The 15,679-nt window shown below is 34.7% G+C and overlaps 1 protein-coding gene across 3 annotated transcripts in view; it reads left to right on the top strand.

Moving 5' to 3' along the window:
- The window catches only part of APLF (aprataxin and PNKP like factor), a 68,420-nt gene that overhangs the window by 17,877 nt on the left and 34,864 nt on the right, over positions 1 to 15,679 (top strand). For all 3 annotated transcript variants that reach the window (XR_010384166.1, XM_031467176.2, XM_010979904.3), the window contains exons 3-6: positions 1,789 to 1,961; positions 6,138 to 6,282; positions 6,612 to 6,744; positions 14,174 to 14,358. Coding sequence is in view for 2 of the 3 variants with exons in the window: in XM_031467176.2 (XP_031323036.2) it covers positions 1,789 to 1,961; positions 6,138 to 6,282; positions 6,612 to 6,744; positions 14,174 to 14,358 (636 nt within the window). In the remaining variant the exon portion in view is untranslated. The remainder of the gene's footprint in view (positions 1 to 1,788; positions 1,962 to 6,137; positions 6,283 to 6,611; positions 6,745 to 14,173; positions 14,359 to 15,679) is intronic.

The following is a 15,679-nucleotide window of genomic DNA, read 5'->3' as shown; positions in this document are numbered from 1 at the left end:
GGCAAAACGATGATATTCTCTGTAAATGACTATCGCCAGTAGTTAGTTATGTCCTCAGGGTGAATTCATAGCTGTTAACGCTTTTATTTCATTTTAATAAAAACTTACTCTTTGGTTTTTGGTTGATTGAGGGGGTAGTTCTATAAATACATGTAAGTTGCAAAAGTTTTTTTTTTTTTGACTATTTGGTGTTGATTCTCAAAATATGCATCTTTGGGTGACTGTAGTTTTTCTATTGCACAATAAAATTTCTGAGTTGTGATTGTTTTTCTTCCCTTGAAATTATGAATGCACTTGTAAACTAGCTATAAAATACTAAAATAGCTTTTCCACAACTCATTTGGTTAAAATTTTTTTTCCAAATTAAAAAAAAAGCACTGAAAAGAAGAGAAGCTCTCTCTTTTTTTTTTTTTTTGGTACATATCAATCTTTCTTTAATATTTAATGATAACTCCAAGAGAAAGCTATAGAAGATTGATATGTATTTTAGTTCCATTTCTTCAGGGATAATGGTATCCTTTGCACCACTTCTAAGAACATCGCATAATCTAAGTTCACATCTATAATCCCATGGATATGTGAAAAAATATGTGGGTACTTCAGACGTGCCTCTCATATTGGTAGCTTGTGTCTTTTATTCACTGTGGGTTTGAGTTTGCCAGGATTTTTTCTGCCCGTGTCTGCTTTTAGAATCAAAGTTAAACTAACGTCCTTGAAGGAATCAGAGCCTTCCATCTTTTCTGGTTTGGGGAAGAGTTTGAATATTAAGAAAAATCTTTAAATCCATTTGAGTCTGGTTTTGGGAAGGATTAGATTTTAGTTATTGATTATATTTTTAAAATATAGGTATAATTCAATCTCCTTTTATAATATTTTTTAAACAGATCACACATACATGTAAATATACGTGCTTTTTTCTAAAGTCAGTTTGGTTCATATTCTTTAAGATAATTGTCAATTTTGGCCATATCTACAAATACATTGGTATAAAGTATTTATAGTATTCTATTATTTTTCCAAAGTTTTGTTTCATGTCTACTTAATCATTGTTCCATTTCTTTGGAGATGGCCAGTTTCAGCTCTAGTTAGAATTTTTAAGGTACCTTTCAGTAGATCTTAGTTATGGAGGCAACCCTCTTTATCTTTGCTAACATGAAGTAATCATTGGAAACATAATTCAAGATAGTGGCCATTGTAATAGTTTTGACATCGAGACATGTTTACCTCTTGCAATTTGAATATGGGTGGTGATCTTCATAGTGGGAGTTTCATTCAAACAAAACAAAGAAATTCCTCTGTGAGGACTGGAAAAAAAAAAAGCTGTGTTGTTTGCCTGAGAGATTTGATCAAAATTCTCCTTCTCATAGTTTCTCATTTCTTAATCATAGTAAGAAATTATTAGGGGAAACTGAGCAGAAAAGAAGCTTGCCAGTTTCAAGGGATTAGTGAATTTGGGGGGACTCAGTTTCTGGACTGAGAATTCTTCATGTTTCTCTTCCCAATGTCCTGTCATCTGTCTTAAGCAAAAAAGAAGTATCTTTTAACCAGTTAATTGATAACTTTGCTTTCTCCTTTGATTCCTGGAGAAATGGGGGGTATAGTAAAGCTATTTTTCTTTCTTACATGTAGATATTAATTATGGTACTTATAAGTGCTGGATTTATTAGACTTTTAAGTCCAAGTTTATACTTAAAATTGTTTTGATACTAAAATTTTATATCAGTTCATTTTAGTTTTATTTTTGTCATAATTTTGAGTTATAACATCACTTCTTTTTTTTTTTGATAGATACACACAAATCCATGTTTTTATCAGTCTTCTGAGAAGGGCCAGCTCTTACCATTGAAGACAAACCTATGGCGCTGGTTGAATCCTGGAGATAGTTTTTCTCTATTAGTTGACAAATACATTTTCCGTGTTTTATCTACACATTCTGAAACAGAAATGGAATGTACTTTAAGGTAGGATTGCCTGATGAGATGAGATTAAGTAATGGGATTTGTAATCTAATTCCTCAGTCATGGACAAATGCTTGAGTAGAAACCATTCTAGAATTCAACTCTGTTGGTGACATAGGACTTCCGTGATGTGTGTATGTGCGTGTGTTTCTAGAAAACATTTGATTTTGGAAACTTGTACCTCAATAGTAATACGTTCCTGTTTGTTGTATCTTTTACCATTGTACTTAGAGTGTATTTTCAATAATAAGAGGATAGTTAATTTGAAACTGGCTACATTTTCTTAATCTTTTTCTTAGCTTTTAAAATTTTCTTAAGGTATTAACTTCTGCTTAGGCTACAGTTGTATAACTCTTCTTTCTTATAAGAATAACAGAAAATACAGAATAGGGAAACTGATGAAATGGGGTATTGTAATAAATATCTGGTGTGAAATTGAAATTAATATACTAGTTTTATTGAGGCAGTCATTAGCAGATTGTTTGCCTTTGTTTTAGCTTTTAAATTATAGAATACTTAAACTGAACCTATAGAAGTAGATGGACAAAATTAATATAGAGTTTGTTCTTTGATTGCACTGTATTAAATTAAAAATCCATAGAAATACAATATCTAGGAGTATCTTTAAGTGCTTTGAAATTAAACAACACATACCTAAGGAACCCATGGGACCAAGAGAAATCACAAGGGCAATTAGAAAATATTTTGAACAGAATAATACTGAAAACACAACAAAAACATTTATGAGCTACATCTAAAGTAGTCCTTTGAGGGAAATTTATATAAAATGCCTATATTAGGAGAGAAGAAAGCTGTACAACTAATGCTTTGTGCTTCTGCTTTAAGAAGATAGACCAAAAAGAGTAAATTAATCCAAAATAGAAAAAAGGAAGTAGTAAGAATAAGACTAGAAATGAATGAAACAGAAAATTAATACCAAAGAAAATCAACAAAACCAAAAGTTGGTTTTTGAAAAGACTAACAAAATTCATAAAACTTCTGTAAGTCTTACCAAGAAAAAAAGCTAGAAGACACAAATGATCACTATCAGGAGTGAGAGATGGGAGGTCAGCACTGAGCCTGCAGACCTTAAGAGAATAACAAAGAAATATTTAAAACTTTATGCCAGTAAAATTGACAGGCTAAATGAATGGATTCGTTCCTGGAAAAACACAGTCAACTAAAACCGATACAGGAAGAAATAGAAAATCTGATGAATCCTATGTCCATTAAAGAAATTGAGTTCACAATTTAAGAATTTCCCACAAGAACTTCACTAGTGAATTCTCTTAAACTCATAAGGAAGAAATAATACCAATATTATACTTTTTCTCTAAAGTAGAAGAGGATATACTTCCCCACTTGTTTATGACACTTCCATAACCCTGATACTAAAATCACACAAGAACATTGTAAGAAAAGCAAATACAGATCCAAATTCTTCGTAACAAAATATTTACAAGTCAAATCCAGCAATTTGTATAAAGGATTTTATTTTATTTTGTTATATTTTATTTTATTTTATTTTTGTGTAAAGGATTTTAATACACTATGACCAAGTGGAATTTTTCTGAGAAATGCAAGATGGATTTATCATATAAAAATCAATCAATGCAATTAGTTGTAACAGATGAAAGAACTGTCATTTCAGTTAGATGTATTAAAAATGACTCTGACAAAAATTAAATATCTGTTCATGATAAATTACAAACAAGATTTATAGAAAACTAGTAAAAGCAGGGAATTTCCTTCCTATAAAAAGTACTTAATAATGAAGTATTAGAATTTCTCTCCCTGAGACTGGGAACAAAACAAAGACATCCATTTGCACAACTTCTGTTCAACATTTACTGGAGGTCCTAGCCAGTCCAGTAAAGCAGGAAAAAGAAATAAAGTACATAATGTTGGAAAGAAAGAAATAAAACTGTCTTTATTTGCAGATGACATGATTGTCTATTTAGGAAATCCTAAGGAATCTACCAATGAAGCAAGGCACAAAACGGTACCTACTGTGCATGGAGGTACAAGACTCTTTCTGCCAGTTTCCAGTCAGTTTTCAGTGAGGATTGTCCACATGTAGATATGTTTTTGATGCGTCTGTTGGGGAAGTTGAGCTCCATGTCCTCCTACTCTGCCATCTTGATTGACTTCCATATTCTGTGTCTTGATAAGTGTGTAGGTTACATGCATGTATGCATTTGTCAAAACTGATCAAACTGTGCACCTCAGATCTTTGCTTTCCAGAATATATAAATTATATCTAAATTTGTAAATGTGCTTTATGGCAGTTTTAAGGACCCTGATACCACTATAAATTTTTTTTTCCCAACCAGTTGTGAATCTAAGAAACAGGTTTGAACAACAAAATAACAGTACAAAAACTGGTCGTTTCTTGAGGATTCCATTTTTCTCATGTCAGTATGCTTTTTGTTTAGTATTTAGACTGTGTAATGAAACCCATTCATAACCAACTCAGTGGGAGCATATGTGTGGTCTGTATACACCAGCCCTAGTTTGTTCATTTTTCACTCTTTTCTGTATGTTTCCATGAAATTGTTCTGCTAGAATTACCAAAACTCATACTTGTTTGAGAAGTCAAGGTAAGAGAAAACCAAAAAAAAAAAAAAAAAAATTTATATTTTAGTTCATTAAATTATGACATGCTTCATATAGAAGGACTAACATTAATTTTGTCTTGCATTCCTGTTGCCTCTCCATTGGTGGGTGCTTAGCAGGCACTGATTTCTTGAATACGTGACTTTGAATATTGTAAAACGTTTTATCTGAATTTCATTGCTGATGAGGAAGTACATTGTCTCTCTAGAGAGGCTATTTTCTTTAAGACACTGATGAGGAAAGTAAGTAAATCTTGAAAATACATTTTCAAGTCTGAATCCCCAGTGCCTGGAACAGTGTCTGACATACACTAGGTGTTTCAAAAAAACATTTATTGAATGAACGAAAACTGTGGTGTTGCACAGAGGTTTAGTAAGTTATTCTCTTTTGGCTGATTTCTGCCATGAATTCAAGTCTGCCTTTGGAGGAGGTTATTCCTGTAAGATGCACTAAATCAGACAAAACAAGCCATTAATTCTCTTCTCAGCTAGACAAATTTTTAACATCTTGTATCTTCAATATTTTAAAATTTACTTTTACTTGAGGAACAGTTTACACATAGTAAAGTCTACCCCGGGTAAATGTGTAATTCAGTGCACTTTGACAAATGTGTATGGTCATGTCAGTGCCACCACAGTGAGATATAGAACATTTTCCTTTCCCCAGAAAGTTCCCTGCTGCTGCTTTGTGGTCATTCCCCTCCTCTACCCCCAGCTTCTGGCAGCCACTGATCTGATTTCTGTCCTTGAAGCTTCGCCTGTTCAGACTGTCATCTAAATGGAATCACATGGTATATGTACATTTTGTGTCTGGCTTCTTTCACTTTGCAAACTGCCTTTGAGATTCATCCAAGTTGTTGTACTTGGATCAATGATAGTAGTTTTTTCCTTTTTATTTCCGAGTAGTATTCATATCTACATCTTAAAAATTTCAAAAATAAGTCTGTTCGGTCATCGCTAGGCAGACATGAGGAATAATGATCCATCAACTCTGCACGATCTTACCACACTTTGCTGCGAGGAGGAGGTAATCGGTTCCACTGGTATGTCCCTCATGTGACCTTGGATGCTCTTGTGTCAGAACGTTTAGCTTTCAGTTGGACTACAAGTTTGGGGGAGATTTCACGAATGGCGGTACTGGCCAGAACCCCAGTAGCAGCTATGTGTGAACTTGACCTCAAGATTTTCTTTTTTCTTTTCTTCAGGAGCCTAATGGGTAGTGATCTGAACTTTTATGGATTATCTGGACAAACACTAAATAAGTAAACAGCTCTTCAGCCTTGACAGAGGTGGCTACTGCCCACTGTATAAGTAGCTGTGGTTTCTAGGCCCATGATTTGGAAAGATTGATGTCTTTTATGGTGATGCAGTGGGTAGACGACGAAGACCACGTTGTAGTCTGTAGATCTTATTCTAGCACGTTGTAATCTGCTTTTTTGTCTTGCTAAGTCTGGGAAAGTGGTGTAACTCACGAGCTAGATGTACTCGGGAGAATGCCGTGGTAGACAATAGAAGTGGTTTGAGTTTAAATGATTACTAAATGAATTTCAGTTTTACTTTATAGGAACAGTCAAATGCTTGATGAAGATGATGCATTGAATGAGACACCAAAATCTTCCTCAGTTGACTTGCCTGTTGAGACAACTGGTGACCCACAGCTGGAAAGCAGCACAGAAATAGCAGAGACCCAGCCCACCGCAAACAGTGTGGTGAGAAATTTAAGGTCTCATCCATTTAAAATTTGCTCTTAGGTAATCTGAGGAGAGAAAAGACAGCCGCTGTTAGACGTAGCATGACAGTCTTGCTAGCATTGATCTGCTTTTGCTGTTTTGAAGTTAAGCTCTAGAGAATATCGCCTAGACCAACACTTCAGCTAATAGAGATATTGAATTTCTCTCTTGGAGAAATTTGACTAACTCAGTCCACGGTTGCAGATGGATTTGTTTTTTAATGGCAGTTTCCTGCAAAGTAAATAACGTTACAGTTCCATTAAGGATGCGGGCTCTTTTTAGCAGTTAATATATAGATGTCTTTTTAGTCCCTCCTAGGTGAATGCAGAGGCATGAGTAAGCAACAGCCAAACCCTGCCCAGAGGAGAAGAATCCTTCCAGCCTGGATGTTAACAGAAGATCTAAGTGAGCAAAACCTTTCAGCGCCAGTCAGCAGTGGAGGTGGGTTTTGCTTCAAGACAACATTAAGCAGAATTCGAAAGCTTTTCTGAACAAATAATGGAGATAGAATAGTGATTGCGTAAGTCTATAACTTAAGCTAACATTTTTTTTTAGATGTATCCATGAAGTCTAACTTAAAACATAAGCTATTTTATGCCACCTATCAAACACCATTCTGCTAATTATTTTTTGATTTAACAAGTACTGTTAATCTTATATGCTGGACTTATTAACATACATTTTCAAACTAACTTGTTGGATCACGTCTGAGATAAAAGACAAGCTCAGTAAGAGTGTTTAAATTTTATTTAATTAAATATAAAAGTGCCAAGAACACAATGTTAAGTGTCGAAGGAGTCCAATAAGATGAGACCAGTGTCCTAGCATATAGCTCACTGTCATGGCAGATACTGCAATGACTTACGTCATCTGCTGGGTGTTCCCATTAAGCCAAGATTATTAAAAGTTTTACTAGTTGTTTTTTTCAGTCATCTTCGGTTTAGTATCTGTTGGCTGCTTGTTTTTCCTTTATCTGGGTCACGTTTTCCTGGTTATTCTACTGGATGGATGTTATGAATGACAGCGTGTAGAGGCTTTGATTTTATGTTCCTCTGAATACGTATTTTTATTCCAACAGGCAGTTACGTTGGCGTAATAGGAAATTTTCTTACTGGTTTCTTAATGGGCATTTAATTCAGGCCCTGAACTCTCTTTCTCCTGTGTGTACAGCAGCTGCAGTCCCCGCCTGGTTCTTCCAGCCTCCAGCTGCTGCTCTTCCTCCGGGTTCCTGGGGTTTCCCCCGTGCACGTGAAGTTTAGCAACTAGCCAAGGATTTGGGTCAATTTTACATGTAGATTTTGGTTCTTGTTCCTCTAAACCTTTCTTCCTTCTGGGATTTTGTCTTTAACTTTCTATCTGCTCCATGAGCTTCAGACTCTGTCCCCTGACCAGTTAAGCCAATAAGGCTGCAGCTTTCTGTCCCCTGTGAATTGAGGTTTGCCCTCAGGAGAAACACCACAAATTCACAAACCTCACAGGCCGTAGTTAATTTTTCAAGGTCAGACTCTTTATTTCTGCCTTTTTGGTTACTCTCCAGTGCCTTCAAATACTTGTTGTTTTTTTTAATATTTTGTCCAAAATTTATAATGGCTTTGTTTGGGATGATTCACTCAATCAAGCTACTCTGCCATTTTACTTTGGACATTATCTTTTATCAGTTAACAGCACAATTGTATAAATATTTCAGTTGAATGTTATGATTCTTATCACTTCTCATACTCAGCATAGTGATCATAGAAGTCTTCTAAAGTTTTTGATCAAATATGTTGTGTACAGAATATTCCTTATTTAATGCTAGTTTTGATTATAGTAGGATCAGAGCGATCTTGTGGGAAAAATAGGTTATGTATTATGTGTTGAGGGAGATGCTATTTAATCTGGAGAATTTTCATATCTAAATCTAAGATTTCCTGGCACGAGTTGTATTCCAGGACAGTGGTTTTCAATCTCCTATCACCCATCATTACATATATAATATATTCTTACCGGTAACATTTCTCATTAAGTGTGGTGCTCCTCAATTTGCAGGAATGGATTGGAGAACGGGGGATGGTAGTGGAGAAGGGGCAGGTACTTTCCCTCAGCAGAACATTTTCTCTAATATAGAAGGAGTAACTATTTGACCAAAAATTAGACCAGTGTGAACTGACTCCTTACAAATTCTTTTCTTTCGGAGTTGTTTTGTGCTGCAACTGCTTCTTGACTTCCGCTGTTATGTTATTTATAATAGTCCAAAATATGTTTGCTTCAGATTATAAATATAGCCTTTAACTTTCACTTGATAGATGCACCATATAAAATAAGAAGCACTTTTTTGGGCACTTTGCCTTGAAAATGCAAATGAGAATAATGTGACATTGATTTGGACAGGAACACTGTATAGTTCACAATGTACTTAAAATATTAAAGCTTCAAGAGAAAATAAAAAAGCCTTTGCATTCAGTCATATAGTCTTATATTTTAGACTTTGGGGAAACACTTGTAAGAACAAAGTTAGGTTACTTAACTCCTTTAAAGACAGGAAGACTTAGAAGTAAAGGGCAGTTTAGTGCTTGAATCCAGCTAGTTAAAGGTTGGAATAATTTGACTTCTTCTGTGTAGTTTTTATTATTATTGTTATTGTTTTGTTTTTTAAGTAATGTATCATCCAGGTCAATAGACCAATGCTAGTGATTTTTAAAAATCAATTTCCCGGATGCACTGTAGGCTCATTTAGATGTAGGATAGTTTCTTATGTCTTTTACAGCGTTAGTACTATACTGTGTTCATGGATCTTTATTTAAACCATCTTGATATTTTGGAACCTTCTGTATCATTAAGCACAGGACATGTAATAATGTTAATTGATGTTAAATGACCTGTCTAAGATCATAAATGCCAGAGCTGTAATTGAGAACAGCTCTGCTTGACTCTTTCTAAAGCTCGTGCCCCGAACCATATCACTATATGGCCACCTAAATATATGTTCTGGGAGTTTGGTTTTGGTTCTGTTTCTTATTTTATTAATATGCCCTTGCCCTCCTGGATCTTTTCTCATTGTAACTGTTGGCTTAGTTCTTGTATGTATTTGACTGTTGGTGTGATCAGTCTATCCTTTCTGTTTTTCAGCCAGTATTGTTCTAGTTTATTTATTTCTCTGGGTCCCCAGATACTAGCCCTTGGATGTTATCATGAATTTCTTAGGCTTGGGCTAAAATTTTTTTCGTCTCTGTAGTGATCGATAAGTGAATATATTTGGGCAAAGGCTATTAGAACCTTCCCTCTCTTTGCTTCCACTTATCTGTGTTCTCTCAGCCTTCTGGGCCCCAGGACGAGTTACAACTCCTAGTGTATGGCGCGCTTGCTAGACTGAAAAAAGAGCTCTTACATTTTCACGGGTATCATGGTACCCTTTAGTACTCCTTTCCCCATCTTCTAACCCTCCAACATGAAGTCATGAAAAGTGACACATGCTGATAAAGACTGAAGTAGTAAGTAGTCCCCAAACCATTTGGTTTGCATTTAATTTTGTACTCTGAATATTTTCTGTATGACAACTCGGTACAGATTATAAATACTTAACTGACATTGTTTAATCTAATTATGGTTCAGAGTTTACCTAAAGTGCTAGTTATTCTATGTATTTATTTTCAGCAACTTGCTCAGTGATCTAATTAACTCTATTTTTTTTTTTGCCTCTTGGATTTTCTAGCTGTATAATCGTATCTACAGAGTTGTGATAATTTTGGCTCTTCAGATCTATCTAGTGCTTTTTAAAACATTTTTTATTTTATTTTGTAAGTAGATCCTATAAATTCTAAATAAAAATGGATAAAACTGGCATCTATATTTTATTCCGGATTTTAACAGAAATTCTGTTAGTGTTTCAGCATTTGATATGATTAGGATTCGATTCTGATACTCTTACTGTATTTAGAGTGATTGATTGATTGATTGATCAATTGAGGAATAACTGTTGACTACTTTGAAAAAATTTTTGGTGTAGAAACAGTCCTGCATTTTCATGTATTAACGTAACTACTGGTGTTGGTAGATTTCCTAACGTACCATGCTTGTGTTCCTGGAATAAGTTGATTTTATCATGGTGGCTTATTATTTTTGTGCTTGGCTAGATTTGCTAATATTTAGTTTAGGACACTTATGTCTATATTCATAAGTGTGGTTAGTATTTTTCTCCGTGTGTGCCGTCCATATCAGATTTTGGCGTTAAAACTATGTCAGCACTGTATAAAGTGAATTAGAAGACTTCCCATACATGTTCAAGGGCAGCGTGAATAACAGAAATATCTGTTTCTTTGTTGAATTTTACTTTATCGCAATCTGGGCCTGGTGCCTACTTTTAGTAGTTGGTAGTTCTGGCATAGGAATAGGTAAGTTCTATCAGTGAAAAAGAATGAAACAGATTAGAATAACATACATTTAATGTATAAAAAATTATCAGTTCAAATTGCTGGGGAAAGGATATATTATTATTAAATACGATGTTGGGAAAATCAGCTTTGCATTTGAAAGAAAATAATAATAGAGCAATGCTCATAACATATTCATAAATAAACTTCTATTACGTTAATAACCAATGTAAAAATTGAAACTGTTAAGGCATTTGAAGACACTATGAAGAAATATTTTTATTACTTCTGGAAGACTTTCTTAAGATGATGGGGAACCTTGAACTGTAAGGAAAAACTTGACAGATGTACTTAAAGATGAAAAAAAATTTTTATGCAAAAGACACTGTAAACAAAGTCAGAGGCAGATAGCAGACTGACAAACAATATACTGGGATATATTATTTGTCGTGGCTATGAAATAGAAGATTTTTAATAATTGTCTACTTAGTAATATAAAAGAAAGTAGAACTCAGTAGAAATTTTGGGTATTGTATATTATATACCACAGAAGAATAAATATAAATAGCCAATAAATATAGGACTATTATCAGATAGGAACATGTAAATTAAAACAACCAGATATTAGTTTTTATTCATTAAACTCTTCAAAATCTAAGCAATTGATAATATCCAGTACTGACAGAAATAGGTATCATCAAACATGGCTGGTGGAACTGTAAGTTGGTATAGCCTTTTAAAGTTATTTGCCAAAAATCTGTTAAATCTTTAAATATACAACACATTTTGATCCAGAAATTACAATTCTAGATATTTATCCCACAGAAATAGTAACATGTATACTTTTAGCCCTGTGTGTGTTTATGCATTTGTAGATATATTTGCTTAAACTTAGGAAAAAGTTAAGAAGGATACACATCAAATTTGTTTGTTTGTTTTTTGTTTTTTTTAATTGATGTATAGTCAGTTACAATGTGTCAATTTCTGGCATACAGCATAATGTCCCAGTCATGCATATATATACATATATTCATGTTCATTTTCTTTCTTATTAAAGGTTATTACAAGACATTGAATGTAGTTCCCTGTGCTATACAGAAGAAATCTGTTTTTTAGCCATTTTTATATATAGTGGTTAACCTTTGCAAATCTCAAACTCCCCGATTTATCCCTTTCCATCCCCTTTCTTCCGGTAACCGTGAAATTGTTTACTATGCGTGCAAGTCTGTTTCATCACATTGCTAATGTAACTGTTAGGAGTGGTTTCTTTGGAGGACAAGATTGCATGGATGTGATTTTAGCGACGTCTATGCATGTAGTTGAGCTAGCATTCATATAGTACTGGTGTGGTAGCTCATGCAAATAAATGCAATTCAAATGTAATTGCTGGAAATAAAGTGATTTGTTCTAATAGCTAATTTTTTTTCTACTTCTGTTATTTAACTGTACTTATCTTGGATTTAGAAAAATATTTTATATGCCAGATATAAAGATTTTTCTGAGCCAGTTATTTATTTTATATATACTTTGTGAAGAGCATTTTAACAATATCAAAATGCCTTATGCAAAGAGAAATTAACTGGTCCCCAGAACGAATATTTGTAGTAGATAATTTGGAATTTTAAAGAATTTAATATTTTAAATATATATATATTTAATTTTAGAATTTTATATACATGTGTGACACTTGGAATGTGGTAAACTGCCATTTGGGTAAAAGCTGTGTCTTATTTAACTTACAGTTTTTTAGGTCTTAGCTTAATAAGCAATATCATAGTTGATTATTTTCCTTGGTTCAGCTAACTCATAACTGTTGTAGCATTTGGTCATTTGCTTCACCAAGCTGTACAGTCAGCCCTTTTTAGTCTTATTTCTGACAGTTTCTAAGATGATATGAAATATTTCCTAATCTATACTTAAAATGAAGTTTTAAGTAAGTGAGGCCAAGTTTAGTTATTAGATAGTTTATTCATAAGTTCCCTTTAATAATACATTATTTTTAGATCGGTTCAGTGATTTTCTTCCTGTTTAATAATATGGACAGTGTTCTATTAGTATTTCTTTACTGAACTTAATAAAGGAGTATGATTTCAGGCCATTTGAATATCCTTTAGAACAGCTCTGAGCCAATTACAGCCCATAAGCCAAATTCAGCACACTGCCTGCTTCTATAAAGAACATTTTATTGGAGCACAGCCATTCTCATCCATGTATGTATTGTCTGTGGCTGCTTTCACACCACAAAGGCAGAGTTGGGTAGTTGTGACAAATATTATGTGGCCCACAGTGCTTAAAATACTTAGTCTGACTTTTTACAGAAAAAGTTTGCTAACCCTGGCTTTAGAGCATTAGGATGGTGACTACGGATGGCCTTACATACCTGTATCCAGGCATCCAGGCTCTCAGGGGGATCTGCGGACAGTTTCTGTTTGTGCTCACAGTTCATTTACTCAGGCATATTCATTGAGCACGAGTTTTATGTTAGGCTCAGCTCTAGATACTGGAGGCACAAGTTGGGAACAGTGAACAAGGCACAGAAAGTCTCTGCCCTTATGAGGTAGGGGAAAAAGACAACTAACCATGAAGATTTTTCTCTTAAAATAAGTACATCTTTTTTCTTTTCTGATTAGAAATTTGTTCATGAATTTGTTAACAAAATATGATACTGACCTAATTGTCCCCACTATGTTGAACCTTACGTATATGGGATGTAGTGCCCATTGTTAAGACTTGCTTTCTGTTTTTAATTTTGTTTTGTTTTTTAACACCTTTATTGTGGTATGATTCCTGTACAGTAAATCACACATATTTCAGATGCACAGTTTGGTGAATTTTAGTAGATGTCTACACCCATGAAACCACCACCACAATCAAGAGGGCTAACATTTCCAAGAGACTTGTCTTTATCAGTAAATTTTATAGATTGCTCTCCCTTTCTGGTTATTTTGGGTTCTCAATCTATATCTAAGATAACTGAAGTTGCATTCCTCACTGTGGATGTTTGGGGCTCAATGGATATGTAAAACTCGTTGGGTCGCTATGTGTCAGGTTCTCTGTTAGAGAAATTCAGTGTTAAAATTAAAAAGAACATACATGATAGCTAAGATGCATGTGGCGCTCTGATAGTTTATATATATCTCACCTCATTTACTTCTCCTGATAACTCCATGAGTTATGATTGTAACTCCCTTTTTCTAGATGATGAAGCCAAAGTTCAGAGAGGTGAGATGAAACTGTTAAAGGATGGGGCCTGCCCACGTCAGCATCTTGGCCTGGGTGACTCCCGGGCAGGAGCTCTTGGCCGTGGTGCTGCTTAGTACTTTTTGAGATTTGCAAATGTGCATTTTCAGGTTGGCCTTAATATAAATAGAACTTTAGTTTTCCTCATCCCTTTTTCTTTCCTTCCATCTTTTCTTTTCTTCTTCCTTTTGTTTTTGGTTCAGATTATTGACATTTAAACGTACAGGAGATAATTTTTTTCTTTTTTTTTTTTTATGTGTATATACTTGTATATGTGTCAGATAATAACGTAATCCAGGAAAGTGGAAAAGAAGGAATCTGCAAAGATAAAACCCAAGTAAACATAACACAGCAAGGAAGAAAGCTATCTATTTCATCAGGAAATTCAGAAGGTACATCAGCAGAAGAAGACGCAGGGAAAAAGTGTAAAAATGCTGGTCAGGAAGAGTCTGTCATCCCATCCAAGGTAAGTTTTAAAAATTCGTTACTTGATTGTTTATTTTCTTCATCAAGTGTTCTAGTTAGAAATAATTATATGCTGTATACGTGAAGGAGAAAACCAAAACTGCTTTTTATTATTGAGTTTATCAAAATAAAAACTAGCCCGGGTGGTTTTTTTTTTTTTTTTTTTTTTTTATATATAGTATTTGCATTGTAGAAAATAAGGCTATTTAATTTAGAAATTTTCAGACTGGAAAAGGGCGGAAACCACCTGACTCCAGTCATAATTTGGTATCTCCATTTTGAAAACCTGGTTTCTTCTATTCTATTGGCCATTCTCAGACTGCCTGTCACTACCTTTTTCTTGATACGTATGAAGAGAAGAACTGATGGGTAGTTCCTGACAGCCTTTTGCAGGATTGCTTCTGGGCTAACTTGCGGTGTTTGTAAATCTTTTCTTTGCTATGGTTTGATTGACTTGAGCATTCTTCGATACTGGGTACTTAAAGCAAGTAAATTCCATTTATTGGGTGCATTGAGAGAGAGAGAGAGAGAAGGTTAAAAAGAGAGAGAGGGAGAGATGGCCCTTGGGTGAAAGATCAAGTGTTCTTCATTTCAGGAGAGGGGTGACTTTAGATGACAGTTTTCATGATCCTTGTAAACCTATGGCTAAGCTCTGTGGGTCCCCAGCTTTTTAATCTCAGCGAGAGCCAGAGGAGTAGGATTGGTTTTAGAATAGGATGCACTGGATTGATTGAAATGCCAGCAGCTGGCCCAGAGAGTCAGTCCTTTTACAGTACTCCTCTCACTCCTGCCTCCTGTCCATTTAGGGAAGATTCTGCTTCCTTTCTTCCAGCTAGAGAAGTGGGGTCTAGTCACGATACACTCAGCTCCTTTGCTTACTTATGGAGTCAAGTTTAATAAATGAAAACAAAATGTATTCTGACTCATATATGTTGGCCATAAAAACTTAAGATAAAATTGTTTTATATAACTTTGAGCCCTAATATCTTCTACCCTCTAAACATATTGCTGACTTAAAGCAAATAGACTTCCAGATATTTCTCCAGCAAAGATGTGTTTATTTGGGATCAGCAGAGAATTGCAATTCCGAGTCTGCAGTCATGGGTGAGCCACGTGCAAGTTCCTCATGGCAAGGGAAGGAAAATGCTTTTATAGAGGGGAAAAGGAAGTTGGGAGGGCGGTAGTAGAGTCCATGATTTTTCATTGGCTGAGTTTTTGCCAGGAAAGAAGAGGAGTCTTTCTTCTTCCTGTTGTGCTCTGCTGTCATCACAGAGCATGAGAGCTCTGCCTTCTTGTCTCTTGACTATTTAATTGAGGTTTCT

This window comes from Camelus dromedarius, chromosome 15 (genome assembly GCF_036321535.1).
Source record: "Camelus dromedarius isolate mCamDro1 chromosome 15, mCamDro1.pat, whole genome shotgun sequence".
Classification (NCBI taxonomy): domain Eukaryota; kingdom Metazoa; phylum Chordata; class Mammalia; order Artiodactyla; family Camelidae; genus Camelus; species Camelus dromedarius.
This window is presented reverse-complemented; position numbering and strand designations above follow the sequence as displayed.